Genomic DNA, 13,594 nt, shown 5'->3' with positions numbered 1-13,594 from the left:
GTTTTGAACTACATGGTTTATTTTTTTTCATGAACATCTATGAAAGGCATACATAAATGAAAATCAAAAGAGTGTCATAATTTTGTAGAATGAAAATATTTGTTCATAGCAACGTTATGACATTAAAACAGTGCTATATAATTATTATTATTTTATTTGTGGAGTTATGATTTCTTTATGTTTGGAAAAATTTAAGCAAATATATTTTTCCATCAGAACATAAGGGAGCCAGAAGGGATTTCAGAAGTTATGATAAACCCTGGAAGACAAATGCAAAGAAGCCTAAAAAATCAAAAAGTGACCTTGCAGTATCCAGCATTTCTCCTCCATCACCAGATTCTAAATCATGTAAGGAAGTATTAAATATAGTTTGTGATTTTTTTCCCCAGCTTCTATACTGATATTTTGATTTTCATGTTTCTGTGGGGGTGTCTATAAACTTAATTTTTAAATTTATTTAATAAATGTATGCCTGCTCTACCTTGTGATTTTCAGTGGCCTGAATAATGTAGAATAATAATACAATGCTATTGCTTATGACGAAGTGCGGTTCAAATATTATTGCCTGCCTAATCAATATTCAGACTGCAGGATTCATGTTATACATATTCATTTGGATATGTATGAGATAATGCATTTGTGTAGACGTACTGTACTTTTTCAAGTATCAAGTGCTCCAACTGAGGTCAGCCTCTACTTTCCCTTTACAGAACATGGATACATTTGTTTGGCCTATGGTTAAATTGGAATTAGAATGTCAGTGTAGATTCTTGAAAACATGGTTTTTGTTTAACTCCATTATGTACCTAAATTTTAATCTGATGTTTTTACATATTGAAAACCACATAGCAGAATTTTTTTTAGAAATAAAGAAACCTAACCTAAGTACATGCATAGAAAAAATGTAAAAAGAATAAAGTAGTTCATTACAATAAGAAACAAGAAAAGCCCTAAAATTCCTTCTTGATATTAATATATTATGTTTCTTATATTACTTGGGAGGCATTGCATCTGATGTAAAAGATAATAATTCAAGAATTATACCAGGAGAATTAACCAACTTCAGGGCTGGCTATAATAAATGCTGAATAATATGATTCAGGAAAAGTTTTAAAAATATTAGTAATGAGTAATGAATAAACCTAGAACAGGGGTGTCAAACTGGCGGCTTGTGGGCTGGATGTGTCACACGCAGGCTAGGCCCACTACAGCTCTGCGAGGAGGAAAAACATCATGAGACGGCAACATGATACCATGAGTTTGACACCTGTGCCCTAAACATTCAGTAAAAAATACTATAGTAATCATTGCAATTCTTAATGAGCTGGTGCTACTTTTGTTGAAGGCATTTTACTTTATGCAGTTGAAACTGGAATTGGAATTAATTTAAAATTGTGAATTGAAGAAAAAAAATATCTCCTGTTACCTTGCCAGTAAAAGATTTGCAGATTCATGGTTATTTTTACTTGTGGGAGTAATTTAAAAAGCCTCAAGTCATGTGAAAGGAGCTTTTTATTCCTTCTACTTAAATTTGTGGGTACTGTAATACTCACAATATGAAAATACCTGTACATATTACTGTAATACATATTACTGAGTCTTCGGAGAAGGGCGGCATACAAATTGAATAAATAAATAAATAAATAAATAAATAAATAAATAAATAAATAAATAATACCTATGATATGAAAAATGTGGATAGAGTCCCGTTTCCCCCCCCCATTTACAAATGTATGAGAGATTTAGGAGAAATAAAAAGAAATATTTCTTGAACTGTTGAATATTCTGCCATCAGAGAAGGGGATGTAAATGAAAAAATTCACGGCAGATCAAGCTGTCAATGGCTATTTTACTGTCTCTATAATCTCAGGCATCGTAATTTGAATACTAGCAGACAGAAAGCAACAGTAGATATGATCTATTGTCATCTTGTCCATATTTATGAGCTTGTCTAGAAATGCTTGGCTATTATAAATCAGAAGAATACTAGACTTGATGGGCTCTTGTCTCATCATTCAGGATCTTCTAAAGTTTATATTATTGTCATCCCAGTTCTTTGAAGTTAAGCATTAAAGGGAGAAGATCTATTCCATGGGTTTATATCACATGGTTATAGGACTTTTATTTTGCTGAGTTAATGGAAAGGAAGAAGTCAAAGTAATTTCCAATCAGAAAAGTGGGTTATTATTCTGGAAATAAAAAAGACTCTACTATTGTCCCTGTAATCCCACATCATTTATTTCATCACATTTTAATGATGAAAACTCCTATGAACTGTTACATACAAAACCAAAGTGATGAAATAAGCAAATAAATCCTAATTTTATTTATTTGCATGCTTACTTTAATACAAACATACATACATACATACACACACACACACACACACACACACACACACACACACACACACTTAACAATTCCCAAACAAACCAATGAGGATTGAGCATACTCAGTAACTACAGAATGCTATTGGTCTGGGGGGAAAAACCCAATAGTGAATTGGGGAAGGAAAGAATGTATTGGAGAATCTTGAAATGACATCTAACTAGCAAGAGCATTTCAATATTTCACTTCAGATCTCAGTAGTAAAAATAAATATTATGGTTAAAATTTTGCTTCTTAATATATGTAAACTTCTTGTTTCTTAAAAAAATGAATCCTCTTGCAGTGTTTTTTCCGCCAGAATACTTTGCAGAAGACTTTCTGAAAAGAAGACTTACTTCAATTTTCACTGTAACATAATTAGAAAGATTGAGTTTTAATTATTTAAATTCAGCATGTTTAGAAATGATTGCATGCTCATAAAGAGGTGAAAACCAGTTTCTATAGAAACAAAGCTACAAAGCTAGTTTCAGTTTTAAGATATTGACTAAGCAACATGTAAGTGAGCATTGGTAAGATAGTTTAGCACATGTGGAAGCCAGATTTTTTCCCAGGTATTTATAACCTGAAATTGTGCTTTATTTTATTTAGTGCCACGATCAGTAGGACACCTGAAATGGGACTTTAAGTCAAAGTCAGAGCATCATGATTTTGATGAATTAAATCATATCCTTCAAGAAAGTAAGAAACTTGGCAAAGCTCTTGAAAATCTTTCTCAAAGTAAGTTGATCAACACGTCAGGCATGTACTGAAGAAGCATAATCCTATGACACAAAGATTAGAAATAATTTTAGTGAAGGCAATACACATTTTACAAGTGTTTCATTAAAATAATCTTAAAAATAGTAGCAACAGTTTGTGATAAACATAGTAACAGAATTAAGTCTGAATATTTCTCTGCACAGTTTAAAGGACATTAGATGACACTCAATTGTACTCAACTTAATTGTAAAGTTAAAAAGCATCCATCTGAGCCAGTGGTGAAATTCAATTTTTTTTACTACTGGTTCTGTGGGCGTGGCTTTGTGGCTTGGTGGGCGTCGCAGGGGAAGGATACTGCAAAACTCCCATTCCTCCCCATTCCTGGGGAAAGGATATTGTGAAATCTCCATTCCCACCCAACTCTGGGGCCAGCCAGAGGTGGTATTTGCCGGTTCTCCGAACTACTCAAAATTTCTGCTACCGGTTCTCCAGAACCTGTCAGAACCTGCTGAATTTTACCCCTGTTCTGAGCCTTTCAGTCCCTTCCTCCTCTATTCACTTTTAAAAGAATTTTATGTCTTTATGTAATTTCTCGAAAAGCAGTAGCTGATTAAGATGACATTGAATGATACTTTGCAATGACAGATTGGTGTATTGTACTTGAGTTCTAGTATGCCAGCAAAATCTCTAGATATATTCTTTTTTATATTTGTCGTCCTATCAGTTTTGTGCTATTATAAATGTTTTTATGGCTGAAATTTGCTACAATGCATTTTATAGTAAACTAAATTTAATTTTATGTTGCAGTTACTGAAGTGTAGTATCTTTTTTTACTGCAATACTTCATTCCATTTTTATTTCTAATATGCATTGGATATGTTTCGTGTTTATAAAATCCCTATGGTTTATTCAGGCTGACTGACCAGTTTTAGGACAGAGATCAAGTTACATGTGCCAAAGAATATTGTAGGTAATAAACTTGTTGTCTCATTAGAGAAGTGATGGCAGAATAATATTCTGATTTAATACTGCCCATGTTGGAACTCAGTATTGAAAAGGCAACTAAATACTAATATTTCTTTGAACTTCTCCAGAGCACTATGCCAGCTTAATGTTACAAGAATTTTTGCAATAAGGAATCAAAATAATACCATTTTTCAAATATCTTCAACTTTTCATATTAAGTTATTACTTTACAGTAGCAATTATATCTTCCACATGTTTTGATTGCCACAGGTGTACAGTGTAAAAGTGTAAAAGTGTACTTTTTCATATGAATGTGTACCGAGAGAGCCATATTCCATAATGATATATAGAGCCATAGGTTTGTATTAATTAGTGTCACCAGTTCAGTCCTTTTCCATATCTATATATTGCACCAAAATAGGGGGCAAATTCTATATAGCTTATTTTGGCTTTGCTAGAATCCCATTTGAGCCTTTACTGATACAGGATTCCTTTTTCATTCACTATAGGCATACAAATTATAAATAAATCAATAGCTCAGCTATTTTTCATTCAGGGGTACTTTAAGTATAGACACAAAGCAAGGGAAGAAGCACACTGGAAACACATAGAAATTGGTACATTGTTGCAATTGAGCTAACATGATTATTCACACTCTTGTCCTTGTGCAAAATGCTGGCATATTTTTTAAATGCTTGAAGAAGAGTTAAATCTTTATTTATCATCAGGCATGAAAGACACATGAAGTTCCAATTAAATTGATTCATTGCTACTCATGCCTATGCATAGGAATCTACTGAACTAACAGCACTATTTTGACTCTAGTCTGTGGGATTCAAGAAGTTTGAACCATTGTGGACCATTTATGGCTATGTAAAGACTCTGCGCTGATTCTTCTTTTGACTCCTCCCAGGGTCTGCCACTCCTCCTGCATTTCTGTTATAGATATCCTATACAGTTGTACTCAAATAAATTCTCTAAGAATATAATGCTGTTGATTTTTTTTTTTGCTGAATTACAGGTTTTTTGATGTAGACTAAATCATTCTTAAAATGAATGCATCAGAAGTACAGTCAAATTCTGATGATCCATTTTACTTTCATCCACTGTAATCAGTTTGAAAGAGAAAAGAGAAAAATGATCCTAACTGTACTGTTAAACCAGAATGTTTAATTCAACAGATTTAAGAACACCCAGTCTTTAATAAGGCCATCTGCTGGCATTTCAGAAAAGTACATTATTATCAGCCTTTTGTTCTCAGTAAAACAGATACCATCTGAGGAACATACATTTTGAAATATCATGGCAGAAGGGAATCTAGTAAGCCCCTTATGTCTTTTCTGCTATTGTGATAAAAATCACCTGAGTTACATTAAACTCACCAGCATTTAGTTGAAAGTAAGTCCCTTGGGAATGAATCTAAAATGGCTTCTAGAAGTAAAGCTTCTTTCATTTTAAGAGACATATTATGTGAATCTTGCAAATAAAGTTGAAGAAGCATAAAAATGGAAATTAACTGTTAGTAGGAAAATGTTCCAGTAAATACAGTTATCAAAGCAGGGAGTGTACATTAATAGGAGAACATTTTAAAGATAGGCACAATTGTTAAGTGTTCTGTATAGAACTCTGTAGCACTTATGGTCTCCTCTTCCTTCTTCCCTCTAGAAAAATATGCTGTAATGTATTTCAGAGAAGTGCCATCTGAATAGGCTTTCTATTGTACATCAGGGAATAATACCATACCGACACAAAGAGTTTAATTGACTGCGCACATTATTTCCTTACTGTAATAAAGCTATCATATCAGTTATTTGAACTGTGGATCAATGGAAATACCACTCTGAACTCATATGTTTCAAAATAAGTATTTAATTTAAATAATTAAATGAACATTTATTTTAAATAAAAACAAACTAAACACAATTATAAGGGTCTATGTTTCATGGTTGCTAATACATACATTCAGTGTATTTGTTCAATGAATTAGAATAAGGATATGGTATGTTATTAACAAGCAGACTGATTTGGTGGATATGCCTGAGAGAGGAACCAGCAGAAGCAAACCAGCATGTCTTTGGTAGTCAGAACCTAAAACTGGTCTATGAAACCAAAGTGCTTGATCCTAGAAATCAGAGTCAGAACAAACACTGCAAACAAATAAACGCAGAGTCACTTGATAATTGAGAAATAAGGAATAATAGATATCTTTTAAAGGACAAATAACAGAGATTTAAAACTTGAGGGGGTGGGGAATCATATGTGGGAATGACCAAAAATGGGTTACTGTGGTGTGTTTACAGGCTTTATTTGGTTTTCTGAACCAAATAAAGCCTGTAAAAGTTGATTATACTTTCTACCTCTTGCAAGCCCCCACATTGTGAGAGATTGAAGAATTGAAGTGTATTCTCATTGCTAAATTAACCCTTCCAGGATTAAAAATAGACTTTTCTATTTTATCAAGCTGGCCTGGCCTAAATCTTCCCCCTTTTTAAATGTGGAAATTTTAAATTTTTAAATTTTAAATTCATCTTATTTATAGGGGCATGGGTAAGGCGTTTTAAATTGGGGAGCCATTTTGGATTTAATTCTGTTTTAAACGTATTTTAATGTTTATATTGTATGTTTTTTAATTTTGGCTGTTCACCGCCCCGAGTCCTTCGGGAGAGGGGACGGTATAAAAATCTAATAAATAAATAAATAAAAATTGATTAACAACTGGAAGCAAAGTGTTTTTATTCAATATATGTCCTTTGTAAATGTATGTACTTTTTCATATTGTATTGGCATAAAACACTAACCCTCAGTAACAGAAGGCATTCTTAGATAATAACAATGGTAAATGGTTTTAGGGGTGGGTGGGGGCATGTGTCTATTAAGTCACATTGCAGATGAAGAATCTCTCTGAATAATTAAAATACCCTTCTCTTATTTGAGCCTTGCATGAAGCCTTGCATAAAATGTTCCTGGCAGTATTTCTTTGCAGATACAGGCAGTTTGCTGAACCTTTTTCCAAGGATTGCAAATCATCTCCTTTGAACAATCTGCAATCCTACTGTCTACCCACTCATAAAAAAAAAAGAAAGAAAGAAACAGGATGGTAGAAAACCCTCTAGAATGATAGAAGGGACACATGAAGCAACATAATTGAATTGCTTTCTAATAAATCAGTATGCTATAACTAGTTATGCTTATGATGGCAGCTATCTCATAAATAGATAAGCCACCCATTGGCAGCCACTTTGTGAGAGCATCAATTATATGCTTTAAAAATTCCAAATATTGCAATCAACTCAGAACATTAGGTATTCCCACAAGGAGATAGAGGCTGTGGGAATAATGTGAGAGTAATCAGGCATTATATGCCAGCATATTTTCTCAGACATAATTTGAAAGAATTTCATTATTGCATTTCAACCAGGCCTTGACTAGACATTAGATTACAAGCAATTATGCTTTATTTATTTATCTTTATAATTAAGTATAATATTGTTCTATTTATAGGCATTGCAATTTCTGATGGGCTCAATAAGGTAAGAATTATGTTTATCAAATTACATCAAACTTGTATTTCACAAAATAAGCATGCAAAAATAATTTGGGAAGTTTGCTACATTGGCAATATCCTTACCAGAATTTAATTTAGGTAGATTAAATTCTTAATTGAAAATATATTTCATTCATTTCATGTTTACAAATTTTGGAATCACCAGGTCTGAGAAGTGTCATCTATGTAATTTTTTGAAAGTTGAAGGGCCTATCACAGTGATGGCTAACCTTTTTGCCGTCAGGTGCCAAAAGCAGGGGGAATGTGGGGGGATCACACACACACGTGCCCACACCCATAATTCAATTCCTCCCTGTGCCCCGCCCCCCCTGCACATGCACGTGTGACACCCCCCTGCACTCCCCCCACTTTTGGCACACGACAGCAAAAAGATTACCAGTGGGTTTCCCTAGGCTTCAGAGGCTTTCTTGGAGCGTGGGGAGGGCAAAAATGGCCTTCCCCACCCCTCTGAAGGCCGGAAACAGTCCATTTCCTGACTTCCGGTGGGCCCAGAAGGCCCGAAAACCAGCTGTCTGGCACACGCACGCATGCTGGAGCTGAGCTAGGGCAACGCTCATGTGCCCACAGATATGGCTCCGTGTGCCACCTGTGGCACCCGTGCCATAGGTTCGCCATCAGGGGCCTATCACATCTAGGAGACATTGGAGAAATCGGTTGAAATTCAAAGTGCTATTCTAAAATTTGCTGTCAGCAACATATAACAATGATCACAATGGTTGTGAAAAGCAATATGACAGGTTCATTGCAGATTGCACAAGATAGCATTCTTTATGTATTTTATATATACTATGTGATGGATCATCTTTAGTAAAATAATTGTGTCAGGTTATCTACCTACTCAAGGTCCTACCTCCTTGGTAAGTGGGACCTGGACCAGTAGACAGGCCCCACGCTTGGGAGCAGCACACTGGCCCAAAATGTTATTACTGACATTTTGCAAGGCCATAAAAACAATTTTATTCAGTCTGACTTTCCAAGCTTAATAGTAATTGGATTTCAGCCATTTCTTATTTTATATCCCTTTATGATTTGGAGAAATTATTGTACTTTATGTTCAATATGGTTTTATGATGCTTTATTGTAGGTGATGTTTTTATGTTTTTCTATACCAACCAGAGTCTAGTGATATATACATTAGTGGTGAGTATAGTATTTGGGTCCACAGCAGAGAAGAATGTGTCAGATCCAGTATGGGTATTCTTACTCTACTTTGCTCATTAAAGAAATGGCACACAATAGTGGTGTTCAGACTGAGGAAAATAAATACAAATACAGGCACATCTTTAATAAGGAGCAGCTAGTATCTAAAAGGAAAAGGAAGGAAGGAAGGAAGGAAGGAAGGAAGGAAGGAAGGAAGGAAGGAAGGAAGATAGGAAGGAAGGATAGAGAATTGAACAATCTCTGCTTGATTTTCTAAGGGAAATGTTCAAGTCCCAATGCAAAGCACAATCTTGGAGCTTTAGGGATAGATGTTTCTTTGAACTGGTCTAGAAATGCAGTTTTAATGTGTTGTAAGACTATAACGCTGGTAAAGGTGCCAAGAAAGAGAAGAAGATGATTAGCAACAAAGTGGATGAGCTCAATTACAATGGGCAACCTGTTAAAAAACTTAAAGGATCAGGTCAAGCTAGATCTACTTAGACTAAATCTATTTTATGTGATTGCTAAGAGTTAACACCAACTTAATGGCACATAATGACAGAATAATTTTAACTATCTAGAAATGCTGTTAACTTTTTCTTTGAATGTTAAACTGCAGTCTTACCTGCTCCAGTGTTTTCCAGATGCCTTTATGTATGTTGTACCTTTCTATGAAATACAATTGTGTTTGAATTGCTTGAACTTATTATGTTTATCCATACTGTTGCCAATAAGTAATGATTTTCTCTCTAATAGGAAACAGCAGCCTTTAATACTTCACTTCTTCGGCCTCGGGTAGTTGGAGAATGGATAGGACGTGAAGAAAATGATGCAGATCCACTGGCTGATGAAATGTTGCAGCCTCCAGTACCAAGAAGCAAAATGGAACAGTGGGACAGTGAAGATAGTAGCAGTCCTGGAGGAAGGTACATTTTCCAATTGTGGTGAATAATTGGGAGATAGCTGTCTCCCATGTCATATCCATTTACAACAGGTTAATTTTATTTGATTTTGCTGTAAAAGAAGCTTTCCTACTTTGTCTAAGACAGATACAGAATGAGAACATAGCAGACATTTGCATGGACCTTCTATTCATTTCTTGAGTATATTCTCAGATACCTTTATAAGAACATATGCAGATAATAGAAAAATAAGACCTCATTAAAATAAGAAAACTAGTGTGTTATCTATGCCATATCTGGAGCATCCACACACATCATAGGCCACTTGTGGCTTTCAAGTCTCCACTGTTCAGCTTTAGGTACCTTAACTATTTCTTTGCCAATAGCATTAACACTGATAAGCTAAATGGTGGGGAAGAAGTTGCCCTTTCTTATGATGATAATTTATCAGTCTTGATAAGAATGATGGCAGGAATACATGTAAAAATAAACATTTGTCAAGTGTGCCTCATCAGAATTACTATTATTTGATCCTATCTTAATCATCAGGAGAAAAAGAAATAAAAAAAGTTTGGTCCTCTTCACACTAGCGAAAAGGGCAGTGCTGGTGAACCTTTTTGGCACTGTGCCAAAACGGGAGTTCACACTTGGGTGGGTGCAGGAGCCCCAGAAACCGGAAGAACAGTTCCCCGGCACACATGTGTGCGCCGGGAAGCTGGTCTTCCAGTTTCCAGTGTGCGCATGTGCACTGGTCACCTGGTCTTCCGGTTTCCGACATGCGCATAAACGTGCGAAGACCACCATGCACGAAGGAAACTGGAAGCTCACTTTCCTGGCACGTACATGCTCTTCCAGTTTCTGGCACTCTCACACGTGGAAAGACCAGCTGGCCGGTATGCCGGAACCCGGAAGAGCAATGGGCAATAACTGGCGTGCCTGGAGAGATGGCTCTGCATGCCACTTCCGGCATGCATACAATAGGTTTGCCGTCATGGGAATAGGGTCTTGAAAGCCAGGATCATGTGTCTGATCTTGACAAGTTCCATTTGCAAAGATTCCTCTCTCTCTGCTAGGATGAAAAGCATCCTCCCATTTATAGCTGACTATCCATTTGTACATTCATATGCATTTGTATGTACTATAAAATACTACTGCACTATTTGTTGCATTTGAAGGTGCAAATCCAGTAGACCAAACCTAGGGAAATGAGCTGTGTTTCAAAGTAGGCATGAAACAAAAATTAAAGGCCCAGGGAATCAGAAAGGAGGTGCGTAGTCATGGCATGGGCTGACCAAGAATGAGAATGAAAAGAGATATCATGATTTAGACTTTGTCCATCAATGATAGGGAAACATTAGTTTTTGCTGTAATTCTAGTTCAAAATTTAAAATACTTTAAAATAAAAAATAAAGTTTAAAAATTTCTAGAATGTACTCATAGGTTTTATTTTTGACTTAGGCTGTCTATTCAGATATTTACTGTATCAGTTCCAAAGATATCAGTCTTACAAAATCAACTAGTTACGGAAGAATATTATTGATTAAATATTTCCAATCTAATTCCTTGAAGTGTTACTATATTAAATGATCTAAAGATACATGCGGTTATATGAAGAGACCTAATAACAATTGTTATTACTTGAAAATAATTGAGAATATATCAAACCATAGGATTTTTAAAGTAATGTGGTTATATATTTTAATTCAAGGCATTTAAATACTGTATATACAGGGTATACCAAAACATTGTTGCAGTAGACAATTTATTATATAAGTTACATTAAATATTCATATTGCTTGCCATTTTCTTCTAAACACCTTCTTAGACATTTGAACATTCCTAAGTACAGTAATATTGTCTCAGAAAAAGTATTAATTAATAAAACATATTGTGATTGGCTTAAGGGGCCTGAATGTTAATATACCCTGTATACTTGTAGGTCTTTTTTCGCTCTTTTTCCCTTTGTCTGTCTTTTTCTTTTTCTTGGGAAATTTCTTTGTTAGACTTAGGGCTGCCAGTTATGTCAACTGCGGTGATCAAAGTTCATAATCTAGGGTTTCAGAACTGATAAGTGGTAAAGGCAATTTTAGTCTTCCTACTTCAAATTCCTCTGTTTATCCAGAAGTTCTTTAAATCTTTACTCAGCTGAATTCTACATAGTTGGGGAACTTGGCTTAGCATGCTTCTGATTAATGTGAATATATTTTACTATATTCACCTGAACACAATTACTATTTTACTATCCACCTTGTAAATAAATAATGGTAGGCCAAAAGATGGGACTAACATTTGTCTGCCATGATGATTGGATTGGCATCTCTGATGAAGACATCTTCCTATCCCCTAAAATTTTTCTTCTGAATTGACTTGTGTTTTCCACTGATAGTCTTCTTCTGTATGATGGCAACTGTATAGATAACCAAGTTACAGATATAATGTATACACCGTATGTGTGTTATCTTACACAGTCCAGGATGACTTGTTTTACTCTAATTTATATTATTATTATATTAATATATTATTATTATATTAATTTATATTATCTTTCCCCTGTTTACAGAAATTGCTTTAACAAAATCAAAAGGACTTAATTATGTGATGATTGACTTATTTAATCTCCCTCTCTATCAAATATATAGGTTCTCTTGGTCAAACAGTCGCTATTAATGAGACTAATAGATTAACTATTATTTCTAGTTTAAAGATGAAACCGAAGACTAAAGGACTGAAACATCAGCAGCAGCAACATAAAAAATTGCTGGCTGCGATGCTTTCACAAGATTCGTTTGATTCTCTACCCAGCACAACTCCTTCAGTAACCGAAGAAGATATTGACAATGAAGATGATGCCATGGAACTGCTGGGTAAATGCAAAACTTAATTCATTTAATGTGTCCTCAGTTGATTATAGCATTAGTACTTAGGCTTATATACTGCTCTATAGTGCTTTGTAAACCACTCTCTGCATATTGCCCCAACAATCTGGCTCCTCATTTTACCAACTTTGGAAGGATGGAAGGCTGAGTCAACTTTGACCTGGTTGAGATCGAACTCCTGGTAACCCACAATACTGCATTCTAACCACTGTGCCACTTATCCTTATGAGACTCAATTTGGAATCTGAAGTCAGGTTCCCAAATGTCTGCTTAGGTATTATATGCTTAGTTTAAAAGTCTAGAGCTGGGATGTCAAATCTAAGGTCTGAGTGCCAGATCCAGCCCCGGGGTGCTTAGATCTGGCCCGTGGGGCCACCTGGGAAACAGTGAAGGACTGGGCCACAGTGCCTCTGCCAGCGGAAACAGAGCTCAGGAGGGTTGCAGGAGGAGAGCCCGTTTTCTCTGACAAAGCGCTTGGGCCACCACAGGCACCCCCTGACGTTGAGCTGGCCGTGTCCACTCTGGCCCCCTGAGGTCAAACACAACCCTGATGCGGCCCTCAATGAAATTGAGTTTGACACCCTGGTCTAGAGAGATATAAATTGCTACAGTCAAGTTTTTTTTAAAAAAAAAAAAGTATGTAAATTTTATATAAATTAACCTTTACGTGTGTGTGTGTGTGTGTGTGTGTGTGTGTGTGTGTGTGTGTGTAGGAGAAAGAGAGAATGTTGTTTTTATATATAGTTAGTATCTAGAAGTATTGTTTATTGGAACTGAGTTGCAATAATAATAACAATAATAATAATAATAACAACAACAACAACAACAACAACAACAACAACAACAACAATAATAATAATAATAATAATAATAATAATAATAATAATAATAATAATAATAATAATAATTTTATTTCTATACCGCCCTTCTCCCGAAGGCCTCAGGGCGGTGTACAGCCTATTTAAAAACACAAGACAAAACAGCAATTAAAATTTAAAATGATTAAATAAATTTGGCTCAATTAAAACCCCAGAAATTTAAAATACCCCAATTTAAAA

The 13,594-nt window shown here is 35.2% G+C and overlaps 1 protein-coding gene across 1 annotated transcript in view; it reads left to right on the top strand.

Annotated features, from left to right (window-relative positions):
- Window positions 1-13,594, top strand: part of CUNH8orf34 (chromosome unknown C8orf34 homolog) — an 82,823-nt gene that overhangs the window by 25,499 nt on the left and 43,730 nt on the right. The window contains exons 3-7 of the mRNA XM_070940984.1: window positions 217-348; window positions 2,977-3,105; window positions 7,555-7,583; window positions 9,515-9,684; window positions 12,358-12,524. Of these exons, the coding sequence (XP_070797085.1) occupies window positions 217-348; window positions 2,977-3,105; window positions 7,555-7,583; window positions 9,515-9,684; window positions 12,358-12,524 (627 nt within the window). The remainder of the gene's footprint in view (window positions 1-216; window positions 349-2,976; window positions 3,106-7,554; window positions 7,584-9,514; window positions 9,685-12,357; window positions 12,525-13,594) is intronic.

The sequence above is a fragment of the Pituophis catenifer genome, unplaced genomic scaffold (assembly GCF_029215685.1).
Source record: "Pituophis catenifer annectens isolate HBS135680 unplaced genomic scaffold, rPitCat1.0.hap2 SCAF_3, whole genome shotgun sequence".
In the NCBI taxonomy this organism is placed as follows: Eukaryota; Metazoa; Chordata; class Lepidosauria; order Squamata; family Colubridae; genus Pituophis; species Pituophis catenifer.
This window is presented reverse-complemented; position numbering and strand designations above follow the sequence as displayed.